This window comes from Larus michahellis, chromosome 5 (assembly GCF_964199755.1).
Source record: "Larus michahellis chromosome 5, bLarMic1.1, whole genome shotgun sequence".
In the NCBI taxonomy this organism is placed as follows: Eukaryota; Metazoa; Chordata; class Aves; order Charadriiformes; family Laridae; genus Larus; species Larus michahellis.
In genome coordinates, this window is record NC_133900.1 from 72257937 (window position 1) to 72280946 (window position 23010).

The 23010-nt window shown below is 41.4% G+C and overlaps 1 protein-coding gene and 1 long non-coding RNA gene across 5 annotated transcripts in view; one reads left to right on the forward strand and one right to left on the reverse strand.

Annotated features, from left to right (window-relative positions):
* The window catches only part of ATP8A1 (ATPase phospholipid transporting 8A1), a 123443-nt gene extending 122698 nt beyond the window's left edge, over positions 1-745 (reverse strand). For 3 of the 4 annotated variants that reach the window (XM_074587939.1, XM_074587940.1, XM_074587938.1), the window contains exon 1: positions 480-728. In XM_074587939.1, coding sequence (XP_074444040.1) covers positions 480-528 — 49 coding nt within the window. In that variant the 5' untranslated portion in view covers positions 529-728. Of the gene's footprint in view, positions 1-479 lie in introns of all 4 variants that reach the window. The other variant, XM_074587941.1, reaches the window with a different exon arrangement.
* A 279-nt stretch (positions 746-1024) lies between these two features.
* Positions 1025-14559, forward strand: LOC141744039 (uncharacterized). The gene is made up of 4 exons (XR_012587321.1): positions 1025-1238; positions 1513-1779; positions 10426-10530; positions 13088-14559. It is a non-coding gene; the product is annotated as an uncharacterized LOC141744039 (long non-coding RNA).
* The last annotated feature ends 8451 nt before the right edge of the window (positions 14560-23010 follow it).

A 23010-nucleotide genomic window follows, 5' to 3' on the forward strand; every position in this document is an offset into this window, starting at 1 on the left:
CCTTGATTTCTAATGACCGATGTACACTTAACATGCTACCTATGGAAGAGGCATCCCGCCTTATCCCTAGGAGGAATACCCCAGGACAAATACCCCAGGCCATGAGCCACCGCCGCGCAGCCAGGCGCACCGGGAAGAAAAAAACAACCGCTGCCTAGGGCTCGCCGCCCCGGCGGACAACGGAGTGCCAGTCCATATGAGACAGCCCGGAGAACGACTCTGCCGCCACCAGCAACGCCATGCCCGGCCGCGCCGCCACAGCCCCACCGGGGGATGCAAGGGGCCACAGCGGAACCGGAGGCCGCGGCGAGGGGCGGTCGGCGTTGCAGCAGCCGTCGCGACACCAGCTCCCGCCGCGACACCGGCCGCCCGCCGCTGCCGCCTCCTCCTCCTCCTCCTCTCCCCGCCGGCCCCTCCCGGCCAGGCGGCGCAGACCCCTCCGCGGCGGGGCGAGGCAGGGGGCCCGGGGCGGCACTTACCCTCTGCGCGACAGCGGATCTCGGACACCGTTTTCTGTACTGCCGGCATCGCCGCCGGGCGGAGGGGGGTGTGCGGTGGCGCGGCCGCCTCTCCCCCCCCGCGCCCTACACCTGCCGCACGCCGGAGCGCGACCCGCGCCTCAGCGAGGCCGGGAGCGAGGGCGGCAGAGCTCCGCGGCGGCTCCCCCGGTACCCTGAGGCAACACGCTCGCGCCGCGGCGGCGCCTCCCTCCGCTCGCGCCGCCGCTCCTGACTGACAGCCGGCGCGCCCGCGCTCCGCGCTCGCCTTCCCCCTCCGGAACCTACCAACTCCGCCTCCCCCCGCTACCCACCCGTCCTCCGCCTCTTCGTCCCGCCGCCATCTCCCCCCGCCCCCCTGGGCTCAGCGTTGCCGGGCGGTCGCGGCGTAACCGGGCACCGGCACTATGGGCGGTTTGTGTCCCATTTCTGAAGCAAGCGATGGCTTTCCGATGTGCGTGTCTTGTCCCCCTCCCCCCCCCCCCGGACAGGAGGGGAATGGAACGCGCCGAGCCCTGGGCCGCTGCCCGGCGCTAGGGGCGAGTGGGGGAAGCCCCGGGGAAAGGCCGGCCGGTGTCCGCGTCCCTGGGGACTGTGTCTGGGACGGCGGAGCTCAGCCTCGGCGGGACGGGAAGCGGTGGCGTGGGGCCGGGCGGGGCGAGATGGGCTGCTGAGGGCGGTGGGCCCCGTGCGGCGCAGGCTTGTCGGGGCGGTGCGGCCGGTGCGGCCTGGGCAGAAGAGGTGAGGGGGGCGGAGGGCGGCAGGGCGGGCGGGAAAGCCTGCAGAGCTGCCCGGCCTTGTTTATCTGCAGAGGGCACTCCTTCTGTCCTTTGGTCCCTTACACAGCTTGGCGAGGTGTACATGAAGCGAAGGGCGCGGGAGCCGTCCATCCTGAGAGGGAATGTGAAAGGTTGCTCTGAAGCCCCCCCTCAGGCGGAGGGAGGCTGGCTGCCGCTCTCTTGACAGGCAGCTTTCAAACTCTCGCCCAGCTTTTTATTTTTAATCTCTTCCCCAGTCAAGAGTACCGCAGTTTGACAGCCCTGAGTCAGTGTGAATCCAAGCTCTCCTCCTGCGTGGGCTGGTGGAAAGGAGGTCCCAGCTACAGATGCCTCAGGCTGAAGCAGCAGTGGCATTTTTACTTCCAGACTGTTAACGTGACACTTGGGTGACTGCAACAGGCTGAGCAATGTGTCTGTGTCGCGTTCTCCCTATGTCTCAGTAAAAACAGCCACAGTAAAAGCAGCATGGAGGAAGAAAATAGAAAAGGTGATAGGATTTGGAGGTAGGTCTTCTTGGCATAATTATGTTTTGCATCCATTTCAGCCAGGCATAAAACATACTGACTGCCTAGAGGACAATGGAAGTTATGAAATAGAATAAAGCTACTATTGTCCCACGAATCTTGAGAAGATTTGAGGCTGACATGTCTGCTGAAGGCCACCATTGTGTCCTCCAGAAAGTACATAACAGTCAGATTATGGATGTGTGATTACTGCTGATTTTACAAAGCATACATACATGCATGAGAAAATAAGATAGATATAGTCTTTCTTAATAGCAACAGTCAGTCTTTCTGTTTGATAAAATCATACACGTTTAATCTGTAAATTGATCAAGCAGCACTTCATCCATGGAGAAAATTGAACCAAGAATTTCTTTCTCTTAAATTCTGAGCTCAGATACCAGCAAAGAGGAATACTTTGCTTCACAGAAGACTGCATTGGGAAATAAATGCACTTCTTTTTTTTTTAAAGCCATGGGCCAGAAAGCCTGCTGGAGCCTCCTCTTCAAAAGAGAATGCTCTTCTGCATCATCCTATGCAGCAATCTGTGTGGGTTGTTTGTGTTTTTGGGTTTTTTTGGGTTTGTTGTGGGTTTTTTGTTTTTTTTTTTTTTTTTCTGAACCAGAAACAAAGATTGTAGAAAGATCTCTCTTCATGGTTTTTTACTGGAAAAACAAAATGCCTGGAGAGAACATGCACTGCTCATCCAGTTTTAAGAAATACTCAGTATAGATCAGTCAGCCGTGGGTGGAGGCTTGGCCGATGCAAGTTACTTTCTGTAAGAAACAGCTTTTAGTTTTCTGTTGAGATTCCATTGAAGCCTGGCTGAAACAGTCAGTTAGGAGACTATATATATATATATATATCACTCCCAGCATAAATAGGGCACTTCCGTGAAAAAGGATTGTGGGGGGCAGGTGGTGGTGTGTGTTTGCAATTCCTAACAGCTACGCTATTGTTAAAAGGCTGCAGCCAGACTGCGAAACTCAATATAAATTTATATACGTGCCAGTCAATATGCATTTTCCCCCAAATCACTGCAGTGCTGGTGACAATTAGAATTGTTGCTTAAATCCACTTTTAAATCCCATTTTATGTCTAAATATTTTTTGGCTCTAAGATCCCTGGCAGGTGGCACTTATTACTGATACCTTTGGGCAACTGGAAATTTACCCACTTGAGTACAGAAGATACTAAAACAATGCTGCCAAATGCTATTTAAAATAGCGAATAGTTATTTTACAAACAAGGCCACTATCCATGTCACAAAATAGCACAGTAACAAAATTAGTAGCTTTATTCTCAGTATATTTTTGTTTACTCTGAGTTATTGCGAATGCTTAATATCCCATTTTTTTTAAAGAAAAAGCCTTTTGTGAATATATAGTATGAATAATATTTTAAAGAAAGGTAAGGAATAAGGTTCTGTTAAATCTTACCATGACTTAAGAAGTTTTCCTGTTTTCCAGTTTTTATTCTACAAAGCCTCAATGCTAAGCTAAACACATTTAACCATTTAGTTACACAACAGACAGTTTAGCCAGATGTCATCCAAATGTAGGAAACTCAACCACTGTATTTCGTAACAGCCCCCATCCACTTGCAGTATTACTCCAGGAGAAGCCCTGTAGCCTCTATTCTTTCTCCCCTCCCCCCACAAGATCTACCAGCAGAACCAGCTGGCCCTTATATTTATTTCTTTGCTTTGGAAAACAAATAGATGAGCTCCATCCCTTCACCTCTTCTGTGGTAAATGCAGCCTGTGTCACTCAAGCAGTTTCCATCTCCACACACCACCATCCTTGTTTTGATAGAAACAGGTCAGAAAAGGCTGCTGCAGATATTTAAGCTGAGAGTATGCTCAGTTTACACACTTGAGAGTATGCACTGTATTTAAGGAATCCAATATTTGGTTCTGGATTATCACTTGTTTGGAATGTGCATGAGAGGGCTGCAAAACAGAAGCAAGCCAGTCAGCTTTCCAGCAAAGGTGTAAATTAAACAGTATGCCTATATTATGCTTTAAAGATTAGATAACACTCTAGATTGAGCTTTGATTTCAGTGTGTATTTTGAAATATGTTGAGGCTCTGGTGGAACTGATAGTAATTTATTAGCATTATTTTATTAGCAGACACTACTTTTTGGCACGAAAGAGCATAGAAACCTTGTTTTTTAAATATATGCAGAGAAATTGAATATCCACAGGGAAGAACAAGTTATTTCAGATGGAGAAAGAGCCTTGCAATGACAGCTGAAATGTTGAGCTAGTAAAAGAAAATTGTGAAAGGCCTTGGTTGCAAGTCTATTTGTATGTGAAAAATATCACAGATACTACTTCATTGTTTTATGGATTAGACTGAGCTATGATGAGACAGCCCTATCTCACCAGTTCATCTCCAATAACTTTCAGTGGTATAGACTACCTAACCCAACTGAAATCGTTTTTTGCAAATGGTATAAACATTTTATTAGGACTTTAAAGATAGAAGTTTCCATTATTTATGATATACCAACTGTCCACTGTAGTAGCCTCCCAGAGTGAGAAATACTCTCTTTAAAGTGAATGCACAGGGAAGTTGAGGTCTGCAGGCTTGAAGTATTCACAAACTTGACATATATAAAGATTTAATCTAGATTTTTGCTGTAATGCTATTAATGTATATGAAGTGGTGCAATTTTCCTTTGTGATACACTGTCAGAAAACAGGTGGCCAGGTTTCATACAATAGTCGAAGGGAAAATCAATACTGTAACTGCTGCCTCTTTTCCGGAGTTGTCTGGAAAGGATTTCTGGCATATGTCTTTTTTCTGCTTCATAAAATATTGCAGCAACTGAAGGCTGTGCAATTAATCTCTAACTCTCAATATTTTAACCAACACCTTTTTAGTTTAATATATAAAATACTCCCATAGCATGGGAAGTTTCTAATGAAATGTTATAAATAGCTGCATCTAAAATGTAAAAATGTACAGGGAAGCAGCCACTTCAGCTCAGATGAGTCTATAATTTGCCTATCAGCTAGGAGAATATGTATGGTATTGCTGAAGACTAAACCAGTGCTGTGCTCTAAGGAGGAAAAGCACATTCTTGCTTTCTTTACCTTCTTTGACCCTCTGAAATGATAACACTTGCAGGCTTTGCATACTGATTTTTAAATCCATTATGCGTATGTCTAAGCATAAGCTTCTGCTATCTCTTCTATAAGCAGATCAGATAAAGTGCTTTGAAATTCTACCTGGAGCCGTTAAAATGGTGACAAGTTGTTTTATTTACAAAATTATATGTTAACTCATTGTTATTTTCTAAACTTTGAAATCTGTCATGTTAGGTTTGTTTAATCTCAGATAAGTATACCTCCAAACCAAGTTTATTTAAATTATTTGACTTAAAATTGACTTTAAATTATTGACTATTGCTGATGTTTCAGGTACTCCCAGTGAAATTCCTGACAGTTGTGTGGTTTAACAGAAATCAACAAATCTTCCGTTTGCCCAAATGTGGCATCAAATACATCAACTAGCCTACACTCTGTAAAGCCAGCAAAGTCTATCCAGTGTTCACATGTGCTTATCAATATCTCACTGCAAGATAAGAAGAATTCTTTGTCTTCTACTTGCTGTTGTTTATGTAAGGTTGCTTTGCCCTTAACTATTCTTATAGTCAATCCCTCTGGCTTAAAAATAGATCATCTGTGGAAACAGGCTGTGAAGTTTTCATTATAGAATGTGTTTGATCTGTACAAGGCAGTGTAAATTTATATTATGTGTATCCTTTATAATTATGAAAGACAAAACTTCTTCCCTGAGGCAACACATGTTAATAAAAGAAACCTCAACCCCCTGAAGTAGATACTTAGACATATAGAACGTACCACAAAACACATCAGATAATTCAACCTCTGGGCTGATTTATAGAAGCCGGTGAAGGCATTCATGTTAATTTCTCACTCAGCTGCTGTAGCGGTGCTTGAGTGCATAAACAAAGCATAGGAAAGCAAAAAAACCCCAAACAGAAACAAAGCAGATCCAGAGTGTAACAAATATATATCTGTATCCTTTTTCTTTGTAGACCCAGCTCTATACCTGAGCTTAAATGTCCTTTACTCAAATTTCCTTTATGCACTATTAGATTCACATTCAGGGCAGTGGAAGAAAAAGACTTAGGGATACATAATTCCATAGCATTGGCCCAAACTCACAGTTACTTGCAACGGAAATCTGCAAGGACAAGTTCTCTGGTGTGCTTCCTGTAACACCTTGTGGCAGCACCAAAGGGCTCACATCAGGCATGTTAGTTCCTGAAAAGGCGTGATCTTACATGCTAAAAGGAACTGGGGTAGTTGGAAGCAGCCAACCTACAGATGTGCACAATGGTGCAATGCAGCTGTGGTCAGTTCTTGCTCAGTTTTTTAGCTTGGCCGTGGAAAGACTGTACAGATGTGTGTGCCATCAGGAACATTTCTTCTGATCAACAAAAGTGAATGTATCAGTACTTCTTCAGATTCACCTCATTATCCTTTTCTGAGAAGGTGAGCATCATGGGCATCACAATTTTTTTTTTTTACAAGTGGAGGGAAAAGAAGTTATTCTTTATCTTTTCCCAAAACAGGCTTTCCCACAACTCGATTTGCACGTAAGAATGATGGGATGGATATAAACAGAGAGAGGGTATGTGAAAAGAGATCCTCTGCTGTCTTGATAGTACCATATACTTCTATAGGAGTTGTCACACATGACTTCCAAATTCTCACCTTTGGAATCTTTCTTTTATCTTTTGAACAGATTTTAGGGTAACTTTATGACATAGCAAGAGATGCATGTTTGAGGATCGCATATTTATTTGTTCTGTTACCTTTTCAGGAGTGTGAAAAGGTGAGATACCTGTGTTCTCTTCCTGAGTGTGCCAAGGGACCTATTTTGTGACCTTGGATAAGCACTTCCTGGCTGCTTTAATTCCATTTATTTATGATTTGAGCTGTTTGCAGGAAGGTTTCTGTCTTGATATTCATTTGAGTAGTGCCAGCCCCACTACAGTGGGGTCCTGCCCTCGGTGATAATGCTGACAACAGTGCTCAGCCTTTTACAGGAGGTTCAACACCATGAAAGGCTGGGCTGAAATGACCATCATCTTAGGCTTCCACGGTCTTAAGTAGTGGATATAGGTCCACAGCAGGGACAGTTTCTTACAGAATTGCCAGTATCTAGCAGCTGTACGCACAGGACCTCGTGTGCTACAACAGTGTAAATGGGAAGAGCAGTCATACAGAAGCAGACAGCTAAAGGAGAACATCAAAGTCCAGGCCTGAATGTGACTCTCTTGGTAGTCACTCACAGCTGTAGAAACTGTGAGGAGGAAGAACATCATGCCCGAAATAAAAACTCCGCCAGGAAACAAGGCAAAGATTGAACTCTTGCCAGATTTCTTGGCATTCATAGTGGGTTCAAGGGTATTGTAGCATTCTGCAGGCATCCCGTGATGTTTGTGAGGCTGCGGCAAACACACAAACACCCATTGCTCAGCAGACAGAAACCAAAACTGTCGTGCTGGTAGTTTTCAGTATAGTATTGTGGTGGGCAGATTTGTCACAGAAGGAACATGGCACAGGAGCAAGCATTGCTGGCACATAAAGAAAATGGATCAGGAAGAGCGTGGCCAACCAGATGGCCTCTTTGTGGCTAATCACGCGCTTATGCAAATGCTAGATTAAAACCACAGAAGAGAAACAAAATGCAGATGTTTATATTAGATTGGTTTCTTCTGTGAGGGACAACCATGTAAGAAAACGCTAAAAGGGTAATGACAAGTGGTGTTCAAAGGTCTTTATTATACAGCATGACTATTTAATCCTGCAGTTCAGTGATTACTTTCACTTTAAGAAATGAGTGTAAATTTAAGTTATATGGCTTTACATTGATAGCAATAGTATAATTCGATGCTGCTTTCCTCCACTTTATGCTGACTTTAACACTTTCAATTTTAAAGATGTTATGACACTGTAAACATGGAATAACTGGATGGTGAACGAGGCCCCTGAAGTTTCAACTTAAAACAGCTGCAGATACTTTTCCGATAGCATTTCTAAAATGCTCATATCCAATTAGATACATGTTTCTGGGAGAAACATGTCTTTCCCTGATGCCACTGCACCCAAATATCGGATGGCCTTACAAGAGAGAGAAAACAGTATGTGGTGTGGGACTCCTATGTTAAATATTAATTAATCATTTAGTTGCAAAACTGCAGAGCCTTTGCAGAGATGTAGGTGATTTACCTGATTGTCAGAGGAATGCTTTATGACATTGCTCAGAAGAAACTGAAAATAAAGTCAACTGTGACTGGGCGAGTCATGACTCTGAACATCTGAGCTTGCAGATTCTCAGCGCAGTCGGCATTTGACAGCCAAATCTCTGAAGGTTACACAGTTTGCCGGATATATTCTGTCCCAGGACTACAGGAAGAGAGCAGGATTCCTGACTGTAATAGCTCTTCCCAGTGTCTTCCCCAGTATCAGGAGGGCCATTACTACATTAACATTCAACCTAGAAAAAATTTAAACTTCCTGTGCTTTCCAGTGTCACTTCTGGAGACAGTTGTGTGCCAAGGAGGACGAAGTGTGATTGCTGGAGTCAGGAAATAGTTGTGCGTAGGGCAGACAGGAGTAAAGGAATATTATACCAATCAAAGGAAGAGAGGTCTGGCCTGTGAGTTAAAACAATGGATAAAGTGTCTTTAACTACCATAGTACACCTTGTTTAGGGTATCAAGAAGCTCATGCTTTCTACAGAGTTACGGACAAATGTCTGGTGTTTGACACTGGGGTGGGTGTTTGTCCTAGTTCTTGGTTAAGAGTCTCAGCTCTTGGACTGTTTGGGTAATAACCAAATGTCTAACTACTCCAGCAACAGGTAAGGTTTGAAACCCGTGACTCGCAGGATACTCATGGAGTTGACTGCAAGTGATTGTCATGGAGCTGATTGTCATGGAGTTGACAGCAAGGGATTCCAGGAGGATCTTAGTCCATCTGTAAAAGAATAACTTTGCAATGAAGACATCAGATGATTTAGATTTAAATCTAATAGTTTTAATGAAAAGTGAAAATACCCTGCATGCTGGCTTTTTTTATCTTTGGTTCTAGAACGCCTTTAAAAATATAGGAAGTTTTCCTGTAAGGTTACAGAGCCAGTTTGTCACAATTTACAAGTCACAGCATTCGGTCTGCCTGTTGAACCTTATTAACACACGCATGAAACACTGCTTAGTTTAGACTTTGATCACAAACCACTTTTCCCGAGTTCCCAAGGAAGTTTCCTTTCACGCTGCTTTTGTGAAAACTTTCTTTGGACATCTTCCACATCCTTCAGTCAAAAGAAAAGCTCAGAAAGAAATCCTACATATGCTGAACATGACAGTCCTTTTTGCTATTGACCTTAGGAGTGCAAGGATACTGCCTAGAATTTTTGCCGTAGTTTTAAACCCATCATGTTACTATCTAGTCAGTAAAAGCAAACCACAAACCTCTTCTGACTAAAAAACACAGTGCCAAATAATGTTATGCTATAAATCAGTATTATTCTGTAATGATCTGACCCATTGCATTACCCATTTTCTTTCTGTCCTGTCTACGGCAAGGTAGTGTGGGGCAATTAAAAAAAGGTGAAGAGCAGAAGAGCATTCTCATGTAATCTTTAAGAGTGTTATTACTAAATGAAGAATGTAATTATCTATAGCCTGTGTTGGATGTACATGACATGGTATTTTACTTTCTAGTACAGTAAATTCAGTCTTCAACGTTCATTTAGCTCTGCAGTATCACGGTGAAGAGAGCTGTAAGACTACCTGGATAGAAAGGCAGCCATAACATTCAAAAAAGAAGAATTTGAGGTATTTTGTTTCAGGAGCTTTTGAACAACCAATGTGAGGGACTAAAACATCCTGCTTTTAGTTTAACAGTATCCATTTGTTTGCACACACTGGATCTAGCATATATCTAGTTGCCCAGAAGTAGTATTTACCATTTTAGAAGAGCATTCTTTTCATTTGTCTATCTCTTTGGTAGACTGATCCGTTGTGTTGATGTAACTGTAAGCGTTTACAATGCATATTCTCTTTTACATAAGTAAAGACAAAGCTGAGTAATGAGCTCATTGCTCGTGTACTCAAAACCTTGCAACACTGGGCCCTTATGAAATGATCTAACAATGTGCATTTATGAAATAGTTTTCTTAAAGAGTGTACTCAGCTAATGCTTTGCATGACCTTTAAACAAAATAATGTCCTTGTGCTGGGTTCATTGCAAAATGAAAACATGCAGCATGGTTGGAGTCTCTGAAAAGCTTTGAGAGGTTCTAATATAGATGGAGTGAATCTAACATGACAGATGCCCATTCTTCTGTGATGGGGAAGTGAGAATTCATGTTTTATTTTTGAGAAGTTTGACATGCCAAAAAATCTCTGTCAGTCTGGGTAATCAACAGTGTAACAAATGATTTAGCTCGTTCTCTCCTCCCTTTTTATTTATGTATCTTCACACTATAACAATTATGTGCCGTTCTATTTCTGTTTTTCAGAACCATAACTCGCCACATGATTAGTCTGTTAAATCTCTGCATGCATGTCCTCTAATACTTTGTTTATATCTTAACAGGCCAGATTCGTTCTAGATATACTCAGGTAAAGGCAGTGGAATGAAATCAAATGAAATGAGCATTGACTGGCAAGTGGAGTGTTACAAAGGTGTGCAAGGAGCCAGGTATGTATCTTCCATTAGTCCAAAATAACGCCTGCTCTCTGATTGGGTGACTTGGCAGAGACAGGATGATCATAGCTCGTACTTACCAAGCACTTAGAACAAGCGGCTGGACTTTATGTATGTGTTCCCACATGTAGCAGGTTATCTGTTCTAAATCTGAATTTAGCTGAGTGTGTCAGTTTAATATATGACCTTAGAGGTAAAGATGGGCTAAATGTTTCTGTACAGATGGCATCACTCGAGGGTGGAAGCTTAGCAGAGTTCTTGGCATTGAAGCTGAAAATGCCAAGCATTATCTGTGTCTATGATAACTCTTCCCCATAACTCAGAAACTGTAGCTTTTATAATAGTGTTGGGAATATGTAAGATGCTGTCTGATCCTATGCAGACATCCAGCTAAACTGCTGACCAAATTTCTGGTATCACATGGGACCTATTTTCTTCTGTAATATGAATGCGTAGTTTTTCAGCAGGACCTCTAAAAGTTCTCATGGACATTAGTGGTCCTCAGTGGGTCTGCAGAGGCTTTTTAGCATGAGCAAGGAAGTGGGATTTTTTTAATCATCGTCAAGGTAGTATTTCTTTTTGTTTTGTTTTGTTTTGTTTTTTACTATGAGCAAGGAAGTGTTGGGTGTTTGGGTTTCTTTAACCATGAGCTAGGAAACGTTAGTTTTTTACTGTGAGGTAGGAAGTGAATCTTTTTTGACAGGGACCAGTTACAAACTTCTGTGAGTAGAATTTCCTCATCTTCTGCAGTGTTTTTCCACATAAGTTCTGAAAAGGTCACGAAACTTGTGCATATTGTGTGCCTTATGCCTTCAGGATATGCTCTGCATCAAAATTTCACTGATACTTTCCCATCGTCTGCATTGAGTAGTTCCTGTGTTGTAGAGACCACTAGGACTATAGCCACCATACACCAGTGCAACATCTCTCTCTGAGTCAGAGCCTAATGGCATTACAAGGTCTGCAACAGCTGCTGCCGAGATATATCTGTGACTCATCTGAAATCCTACTATGAATAAAGCACTAATCCAGCATCATAGTCTATTCTGCTGGCCAAAGAAGAATGCTAAATATAAATAAATCTGTAACAGAATGCAAATACGGTGGAAGGTTGGTAAGATTTCGGAGAAGTCAAAAAGCCCTCTTATCCCAGAAAAGGAAAATTTAAGGGGAAACGAAAAAAGCATTTTCTCTAAGTGTTTCACTTCCATTTCTCTTTTAGTTCTCTAGAGGCACCAACATCTTTTTAGACACCATAAGACTAATCTAACGTTTATCTGAGAGAAAAAGATCATAAAAATATAGACTACCAAGTGAAATAACTTACTATTACATCAGATATTTGGAAATTAAAGTAGATTATTCAGATTTTGAAATACAGAACAGTATTCACCGTGGGTGAAGTTTAACTAGTTCATCTCATGTCAGCTGCAAAAGCTCCATCAGCTTCAGTAATGCCAGTTTTCACTTTGTATCTCTTACCAAGCTGATTTGATGCACGCTATTGTATAAAGATTAGCTTCCTCTAAGCCAAAAAATATTGCTTTATACATTCTTTTAATTCTCAAACATTAACCTGCTGGAAAGAAGGCTGTTCCTACTTAGAGAAATACTTGCTATAAACTTAATTCTGGAGAGATCACTTTGACTGTCACTTTTCCCTGCTCTGGAATAAACTGAATTCAGTGTCACTGGCTGTAAAGATCGGAATTGATAAAACTGAATGTGGTTTGTGCAATGCCTCAATTTTAATAAGCTTAGTTGTGGCTTTAAAACCCACTGAGATGGTAATCTATTTATATTTCAGCTATACCAGGCACAGCTGCAGTGTGCTTAGGACCCAGAGAACCGAGTGGTCTCGAGCCAAATGGAACTCTATGCAGACCTAATATAAGGGGAAAGTGTAGTTTACCAAAGATAAATGTGAGAAAAACAGGAAGGAAAATTATTTTTTGCTAAATGGGATGCTTTTTTTGGGAAAGGGGAGGGAGAAAAGTAAAGGCACTGCACCCTCTGTTATAGAAGAGCAGCATGCGTCCCAGTGACCCCTTTTTATTTACTTGTTTTCTTCACTAAGCTAGAAAGCAGATATGAATTTAGCTCCAGATAATGCCTCTCATTTCCTGCAGTGATTTCCACAATTGTCTCTTAAAATGTGGTTGATAATAACTTTTGGTAACATTTATAAAATTCTTAGTTTAGAACAAATGAACAGTATTGCTCACTTTTCATTCTTCTCTAGTAAAGGGGTAAATATAGAAAACTAGCTAAAACAACTTTTAAAAATAGCAATTTATAAAATTATGTATTATTTTACAGTCATACTAAGCATTTCCTGTATATTTATGGAGACCATTTTAGCTGTGGAGATGAGTTGACTCTAATGATTGGCAATGTTGATTCATTAATCAATGTGCTGTGATCAAACACGAACGGCAACAGGCTCGTAAACCAGAGCAATGACTCAGCATTCAGCACATGCTCTTTGCCTTACTTTCCTTTCCCAAAGAAAATGTGGCGAAGGGAAGAAACAGATTCCTTTCTCCCATAGGGAAGGAGTGAAGAGGAAGAGAAACCTACTCCGGTTCCCACAGGCTCCCTCCCCTGCTCTCGGTTCTCTCTTTGCTTCCACCATTTTCGCTCTTACTGCCTTCCTCTTTCTCATGGGAACTGCCTGTAGCCACCTGGAAAGAAAACGGCAGCCTCTGCTACAATTGCCACATTAGGGTGTCAAATATATTCTGGCAGTATGACCACAGGCCACTCATGGAAAGCAAAAATAGGTGCTTCTCTCAAGCAGAAGCTGAAGAGCCCTGCGAATGTGCTGCATGGTACCAGTGTACCAGCTGTGTTGGTCAGTGCAAAGCTCCGCTGGGTCAAGAAATGTTTGCGTGCACAAGGCTGAGGCAGAGGCTGCGAAAGCTGGATCGCTTATTTTGACGGATGAAGAGTCAAGATAAAACCAAGGAGACACATACACTAATTGGATTCTCGCTGGTTGCACGGAAGTGTTATCTCAACTGGGTTTGTGATTAAGTCATTCTGGGGATGGGATGCTGTCATTGAAAAAGCACCTGTTTTAAACTGCATTTGACAGGTGATAAAATTCATATTATCAACTTAAGTCCCTGACTTTGCACACGTAGATGAGAGTAAAAGAAGCAGTTGTGAGCTCATCCTTGCAATCTCTGACCCGAACAACAACTTCAGCATGCTTTTTCCTGTAAAATGAGAATCTGATTTTAGTCCTGTACGTGAAGATCCTCTATTTCTATGGAAGACAAATGGCTGGTTGCAATGCTGCACCGTTTTTGAAAATAATATAAACTGCAAGAGAAAAAGAAAAAAAAATCTTAGCTGGCGACAGTCATCTTATTAGGTACGTTCCATACATGATGATGGCACAGAAGGAAAAAAAGCAATCATGAGTGGTCATTTATGAAACAGAAGTGGGACATTCATTCATAGTGTAAAGGGGAGTACTGGGAACCCCATGAGATGCTGGTAATCTCTTTTACAAGAATTACTATAGGAAACTCATTCATTCCCCATTCCGAAACACTTATGAATTATTCAGTTAATCCTGTCTGGGGAGATAAATGTCGCATGCTATAGGAGCACATGCTATGGTATTTATTAACTTAGTTCGATGTTTCACAGGCTTCAAATTTGCTTTTCCATAATGCCAAATATTATTGTTTTAGTTCCTGTATTTTGCTTCTTATCACTGAGTTTACAAGAACCACCCCCATCTGTGTTTCTACTTGACAAGTTTTCTGAAATGAATCAATTAAAAAATGTTTGATGTTTTAGAAATCTATTGTAGACATTCTGTCTCAGATATTAACAGTATCTGTCAGCCACCAAATAAACACAGCTTATCTGGACTCTTTTCATGCCTTGGAACACTTTCATTAGATCTTAAACTTTATTTTTAATCTAGGTCTTATGTCGACAGTGATGTAAAGTTCAAACTGATATGTGTTTATGAACTGTTGAAAATCAATACATTTGATGAACAGTCTGGCAAAGTACCGAACAAATCCTCGTTATCCTTTTGGGTGAAGAAAGTTTGGATGATTTTAGAGTGCTTGCTGGGGTACCATGCAGTGCCTTATGGCACAGGTTACTGCCACCTCATGCTTTGTCTCAGGGCTGCAGTCCTCAAAGCTCAATGCATTTGTCATTCTTTAAAACAGTCCATGTATTTTATAGACAACCCGTTTCAGTTCTTATTTCACCATGAAATACTTAGTATATTGGTTCAAAGCCACTATTTACATCGTTAAAGTGAAGATGTCACTGCTCTGGTGAGTGCCTTTCTTACTAAAATTGTGCCTTGGTTACAGTGGGAGCAAAAAGGATCATAGACTCATAGGATGGTTTAGGTTGGAAGGGACCTTAAAGATCACCTAGTTCCAGCCCCCCTGCCATAAGCAGGGACACTTCCCACTAGACCAGGCTGCTCAAAGCCCCATCCAGCCCAGCCTTGAATGCTTCCAGGGATGGGGTCAATGTCCCAGGGCAACCTGTTCCAGTGTCTCACCACCCTCACAGTGAAAAATTTCTTCCTAATACGTAATCTAAATCTACCCTCTTCCAGCTTGAAGCCGTAACCCCTCATCCTATCACTACATGCATTTGTAAAAAGTCCCTCTCCAGCTTTCTTGTAGGTCCCCTTCAGATACTGGAAAGCTGCTATAAGGTCTCCCTGGAGCTTTCTCTTCCCCAGGCTGAACAGCGCCAACTCCCTCAGCCTGTCCTCATAGGAGAGGTGCTCCAGCCCTCTGATCATCTTTGTGGCCTCCTCTGGACCCGTTCCAATAGGTCCACGTCCTTCTTGTGCTGAGGGCTCTAGAGCTGGACGCAGGACTCTGGGTAGGGTCTTACCAGAGCGGAGTAGAGGGGCAGAATCACCTCCCTTGACTTGCTGGTCACGCTTCTTTTGATGCAGCCCAGGATATGATGCGGTGATGCAGTGAAGAGCTTATATTTCACAGTGAAAAGGGACATGCCCTTTACCCGGTGCAGTTTTTTCTTTAGTCTAACCCTGCAGCAGACAGCTGAGTGGCCAAAGAACAACTTTTCCATGTTGGGACCTGCTCCATTTCACTACAGCATTGCAATTGCATTTGTCAGCTGCGTGCTAGGATCAAGAGTTAGCATGCTGACAAAAAGACCAGTAGTTTTCCTAAACACTTTCTTTCTAGGAAAAAAGTCAGGCTTTTCTCCCCCCTAGAAACATCTCACATTCTCAGTGTGTGCTTAATCTGCCATCATCTTCTTGTAAAAGACCTGAGGATTGTTCGACCTGACACAAACCCTGTCTCTGGTACAGCAAAGCGAGTTGGCTGAAAGAGTCCCTGTCAAAAATATTTATCCGATGGCATCGCAATGTGAATGCACCTGATTATTCTGAAAATATATGGAAGAGCACGTATATCAGGACAGTGCTTGATAATTCTACCACAGATTTAACCATGTAAGAGTATTCGGCATCTAACTGACAACCCACCTGAAAAGAAATTAAAATCACTGAAAAAACAGGATGTGTGCAAGAATCAGTGATCAAAGATGACTATTGTATTAACAGAAGATCAACCCAGTTTCTCCACAGCCCTTGTGCTTGGGGCACTGGCATGGGCAGTTTAGCTGCCATCCTCCCCTCCTGGCCCCCAGCCTAGTCCCTGCCCTGCCAGGCATCCCCAGCCCTATTTCCAGCCTCACATCTTCCCAAAAGCTCTTTCTGTCTCAGTACGAGAAAAAAGGGCAAAATCTGAATCCTCAAAATAGAGTATAAAATGGCTTTTGTGCATATGCATATATGCATGCCTGGGTGGGGACACACACTAGATATATGTCTATATTTCTTTATGAAAACAAAGAAGGAAATAATTTCAAGTGATTTTAGGTGCCCAGGTCCCAGGTATCTTCATTAGAGGCAAAAGACAAAAAGAAATGCAACTTCAAATAAAGTACTGTTTATCAGAGATATATTTTGTAAGAATTATGAAGTAACCGTTCTCTGAGCTGTACATACACCTGTGGTGCTATAATTACATGTTATTCTCTGGAATTCTTATTTCTGTGGAGAAGAGGAAGGGAATGATGGATGCTTTAATATAGCGATAGTTTTTCCCCTCGTGTTTACAAGTATGCCTTGAATTCCCCTCCTGGGTATTAAATCATTATAATTCCACTTAACCTGAATCTTCCTTGCATACTTTGATTTTGTGACACCATTAAGTTTATTTGGCAATGGAGTTATTTTCATCCTAATTATTTTTCTTGTCTGTGTTTGTTATTTTCATAAAGTGAGACAGAGACTAGAAAGAAAGGAAAAAAAAGGTAACCATAAAAATCCTAATATTTGCCTACTGTTTTATTTTGTTTAACCTAGCGACCCTCCATTGTGAAACATGCTGGTGATCGGTGTGAGACCTGGCTGGAAAAAGTCTGAGTTACCGGTTAGGTGACACATTAACAAAACTACTTTTTGTAGTTTTGTAGACTGCTTAGGATCCAGCTTCACTAAACTTATAATTTGGGAAATTTGGGTCAAACTTTACTTTTCTATAGAAGGACTGAAATATTCTTAGGCTTTTTCCTACTTGATTGTTTTTTCCCCACCAGAACACCAACATCTTGCTGCATGTGTGCTTTTTACACAAATGCATTGCTTCAGTTACCTTTCTTTGTCTTCTCCTCCCATCCCTGAGTGATATTAGATGCATCCTCTATATTAAACATTTTTAACGAGATGTTAACCATGCATTTTCTAATCTTGCCAAGTTTTTATTTGTCTGGGTTTTCTCCTTTATCTGCTGTTGTTTGGTGGTTAAGTCTAATTAACTCACCTTATGGAAGACTTCTCAAATTATTTCTGCTAGCAGGAGTAATAATTCATCCAGATAAGCTTTCTTTTGTAAATTAGAAGATATTGAAGATATTTACTTCTCACTTAATAGTAAAAGATATGTTGGTTTGATCTTTTGTCACTCCAGGCCATGTGTTCCAACACAATGCATGAGGACTCCTATCTTTTTTTAAGAAAACATTTTTTTCACCCCTTTACATCTGAATGTGCTAGAACACAGGGGAGGTGCTGGTCAAATTAGTCAGTTGTTTTGCTTGGGCTGTTGATTCTGCTTCTTTTTTTAAAGTTGATATACTTCTGTATAATTTTTTTCCCTCATTTCTAGAGACGTTTTATATGGCAACTTTTCATTCCTCTGAAAAATTATTTTACTTTTCATCAGTTTCTTCTTTCTTGAAATACAGTTATGCATTGTACCAAATGAGAAAGAAAAAAAAATATTAAGAGACAATGCTAGGTGAAAAATGAAAGCCTCAGTCTAGAAATTCAGGATCCACCTGAACTTCAAGAGTAGTGATTTTGCCTTATCTCCTGGCTTTGCCTACATTGCTCTGAGAAGCAAGGTAACAGAATAACTTAAGTCTGTCTCTCAAACATCATGGTAGTAGCCATAACACTGAAATTCAGTTGTACTTTAAGCCTTTTCTTCTTTAAACTAAGTGACCTTAGAAAAGCAATGTCCAGAAAGGACTGGGAATGTGATTGCATCAAGATTAACTGACCAGCCTCTGCCCTCAGCAATTCCAGTTCAAAAACGTTTGTTCCTTGCCCTTGTCTCCCCCACCCCCTGCTCCCAGTTTCCTCCTCTTGCTCTTGTCTTAGCATTTCAAAACTTTTGAGCGTTTAACGTAAACAATTATGGATAGAGATGGTAAAAACTAAATCTGAGAATTTTTCCTCCCCTCCCTTTTTTTAGAAAGAAATTCTTCTGCAGTCCTGACTTGAATTTTGAGAGGAGATAGGATATAATTTAAATTCTATTGTACATTGTTCTGTCAGGAGATTTTCCAGTTTGTAGTTTAATTGGGTGATTGGTAGTATAAAATAAGAAAAAACATTTTGGTAAGCTTTAAAAATCTGCTTAAACTGGATTTATAATTCCTTATATGTCATGAGAGGAGATTTATTTTAGACCTACTCTTCTATTTTTGGCTGACTAGTTTCTAAAAATACAGTGAACTCTCCTGACACTATGACAAAGAATTGCAGTTACATTTTAATGCCACCCTTGAAAATATGTGGGTTTGGTTTTTGGGGTGGTTTTTTTTGGTGTTTTTTTTTGGTTTGGTTTTTTTTTTGCATTAGGAAGGGTCTTGCTACAAAGCACTGCTTTCACAGGTAAATGATAAGCATATATGGTACAGAAGGTGTTCTGTTGGTATTGCTGATACCCAGCAGGAGAGGAAGAAAGCAGAAGCAGACATTGCACATTGCAATGGCTCCTCTGGGATTAGAAAAGAAACATTTCTCTCAACTGCCAACAGTGTCACAGCAGCAGATTCCTACTGCTTGATTACAGAAGTGGTGAGCCTTCTTCATTCTTTAGGGCTAACTTTGTTTTCTGGAGGAGTGGTGTAACTTGGTTTTGGTGTCCAAACTTCCCCCAGGCTCTGTGTATCGCACACAACACTGGACGTGAGAATTTGAATTAGTTTGTTCTTTTGGGTTAAACCAGCACAGGTGGGAATGTCCACATAGAAAACGACGTGTGAGCCTTTGTGTCCATCTTCCTGATGGAGCAACTACTCCTGATGTTACAAGCTCTGGGGACCAACCAATGACTCTCCTCACTGCAGTCGGTTTCTCTGATGGGTCCTTAGGGAATAGGGGAAAAAACAGTTGAAACTTGGCTGTGCTTTCATTCTCTCACTTCTTTTAAGCCTTTTCAGTATCCCACATTCAGCAGCATGGTTAGGAATTGATTTTTTTTCTTTTAGAACAATTTTAATAGTTCTGTCTCATTTAAGTTGTTCCTTACATCTGAAAGACGGCAAATCTGCTTCAACTGGTTTTAGAGAGGATAATAAATCTCTGTAACAATGATAGCTAGGAAAACTGGAAGAATTTTTTATTTTGTGCCCCTCACTTTTTTTCTGGAAGAGCCTTTTCCCTTGCTGTTTGCCTTCTGGTTTTGCTACAGGCTCTAATGAGAACAGAGACCATGATGTGCTAGGAGCTCTCAGCCACGGAGAAATTCAGGATTATGCAAATTGGGTCCATAGGGATACCACCCTATCTTCTGAGCCAGCAATAAGGTCTATCACATTCAATAGTTAACTTTCAAGACAGTAAATTCATCTGTATAATTTTCCCACTTTAGTCAATAATGCACATTTGCTAGGAGTTCAGTCATCTGTATTATTTTAACTTTCTACGTTATCTGTTTCATTCTAACCACCCAGTCATTCTTTCTTGGCATCACACTCACACTTCCTCCATCTCCCCTTCCGTGAAGAGTCTTATATTTAAATATTGAATTAGTGTTAAGTGAGGAATCATTTGAAATGTCTAGGAAATGGATTTTTAAACACTGATCTAAGCTATTCCTTCTTTGTCAGATATTACCCACATTACTTGAAGCAATCCTGTGCCATCTTGCATCATGCACCACCACAGATTACTGGGTTGAATGCATAAACTTTGGGGTTTTTCAGATTCAGACTTTCAAACAAACTCTACACATGCTTGGAAGCAGTTTACTTTCAAAACATTTTGAAGAGCAGAACTTCTCCTCAGATGGCATCCGAAAGAAGTGGGCTTCAGCCTCGGGCACAGCCACCCTGGCACAGGTCAGAAGCAAAAGGGCACACTGGGAGTTCTGCAAAACCAGCATTCCTAAGTGCTGGGCATTGTAAACTTCATGATGGACAAAATACAAGAGTACTGGGATGTATTCTGTAAAAGGTTTATACCAAACAGTGGCAAGGATGAGGGCATGAAATTGCAATGTTACTCAAGCGTGAGCAAAAGTGACAAACAGAGCCTTTATGTGGTGTGTGTTATTTTGGGGATGGCGTAAATGTTGAAGGAGCACTTATTTCCTCTCTAAACTTTTTTTTTTTTTTAAATATGTATACCGAAAAAAGAGGGGGAGGGGAAGGCAAAATGCTGTGATTCATTATGTTATTCACTTTCAGCAGTTGCAGAGAAAAAAATCCGGTCACTGACTTCCAAAGAAAATCTATGGTGTAGGCCACATTAATATGGATATCTCTAACTCAGGACTGAGAAAGATTATTTATCGCATTATATAGAAAGAAGCTTTGAATTTTCAGTGTGGACCACATTCAAAGAGACTGCACAACTGCTTCTATTTCCAGTCTCAAGTGAATGGGTTTTTTCTATTTGTAATTGAGAACATCCCTTCGATAATCACAAGGTATAATTAGGTGTAATAACATGAGAAAAGAATGCATGTGGGTTTTTAAAACTTAAAAAAAATAAAAAAATTACTCTGTGTACTTCTGCACACACACACTTATTTAATTTCCTTCTCATTTTTCCTCTGCTGTATCCCCTTGTGCTTAACAGCTAAAATGAAAAGGAATGAATACCTGACTAACCAGCTCTCTGCAGCTTGGAAATCTCTGTTGTAAGGAACTTCAGAAAGAAAACAATATTTTGACTTTGCCTGTTAATCAATGTGCTGACAGTGCTTGGGAAAAATTTAATGACTGTTTTTGAAAGATTATCATAGGTAGCTTCAGTGTTGACTTAAGTCATTAATTACATTCTGCTCACTTAAATTACAGCAGGTTCGTTTGGGCCGCTAACCATATTTGTCATTTATGTGGCTGATTCCAATGGGAGCTTTATGTGTTTCACTACACAGTAAACCACTTCCGCTGAGCATGCAGTAGCGCGCTTCAGAGCAGCACCTTGCTCCTGCTGTGTGTTGCTTCTATTGCGGATGGAGTGGTGCGCGTTACTTGTAGAGACAAGCAGTGATACTTTTATTGATATAAAACACAGATTTAACAAGGTTCGATAGTAAATGTGACTGTGTTTTAACAATATTCGATGGAAAGGCACACTTGGTTATTTGCTGCATAGAGGACAGGGTCAGACAGAGCTGTCGGGGAGACCCTCCCGTTGAGCTGAGGTTCAGAAAGGACCCCCTTGCTTTCTAAACTCCTTCTCAGAGAGGAGTCTAGGTGCGGCTGGATCCAGTCCTAGTTCCAGACTTGGTCAATTGTTTGTGTCTAAAGGATTATGTATGCACAATCAATCCTTTAGATCACTTAGCTAAGATTTCAAAGTTTAGCATGCTATAAACCACTTACCAAGAATCTGTTGTGGCAAGGAATCCCGGAATCTCAAGAAGTAACCTTGAGAGGCATCCCTGCTCACCGGGAGATTCTGGCGTGCAGCCCACTGCCATACGGGAGAGCTCAAAGAGCTCTTGGGCTGTTCATTATTTATGGAGGTAAGATGATTGACTTATAGTCATATTTCCATATCGACCACAGTAGCAGCAGTGTGGTTAGGTGGGCGTGCTGCTCAAGTTAGCCCTTGGCTGTGGTGTTGTTATCTGTCTCCCTAAAACCACATTGAGCCATCACGACTAGATCCACCACAGCGGTTATGGGAGATAAAGGTCAGGTTGGTGTCCTGGGGGGAAAGCACACCGTTACAGCTTCAGAGACAACTGTCTTTCCCTGTGGGTTTTTAGCATCTGGAAAACACTCGTGCACATCATGCAAAGAAAGAAATATTACATTGCTTTATGCAAAACAATATCGTTCCCATTTCACTTCTCCATTCCTTTCCAAGAGGTTTTTAGGTCAGATATTGCTATTTAAAAGTGATCTCTCTCTCTCACTCATGGCTCAAGCAAATGAGCTGTTTGCAGGGAATCTGCTGGAAATTGCAGTGGAGGAAGAAATCTTTCTATAAAACTACAAAACAACTGCAGTCCCAGAATAGCAATGAGCTCCGGGAAGCCCTTTCTTAGTTACCAGAATTGCTAATTTATGGCAAGACCTGTGTATGTGATATGCTGTCTTGCACCCAAGAGATGCTGTCTGTCTAGTTAAAAAGAGCCTTTCCTTGACCGGGGAGAGAGGCGGTTAAGCTTCACTCCAAAATAATAAAGTAAGGCAGAAGTTTTAAACATACCTATATTCCATTCATTAACTATCCATCATAAGGAAAGATCTGCAGAGTCCTAACAGCAACTTATCACGGCTCTGTGGTTTCTGATGGGAAAACAAATACATCACATAAAGGGAATAAAGTGCTTTTCTCTGGTTATCATTCCACTCCAGGCTTTTGTGTCGCAGATTGTCTGGCAGACTCTCACAATTGTTTCTTCCTGCCGCTTCTGGAAATGATCTTCTCTTCTCTTCACTAAAGAGAAATATGCCCACAGCAGAGATGGGTTTTATTTGCGGTATTCTTTTGTATTTTTCCATTTTACCATTAACTGATTTTTAGCTCTCAATCTCTTTCATGTGTACGAACATCATTTCTGTCAAGACTTGTACGGCGCTCCAGGTAATTGTTGATATGTCTGAAATCTGTGTCCTATTAATGTATTTGTATTGTTGTTAAATCTTTGATAAGCACACTGGATCTGAGTCACCCCAGAGACTGCA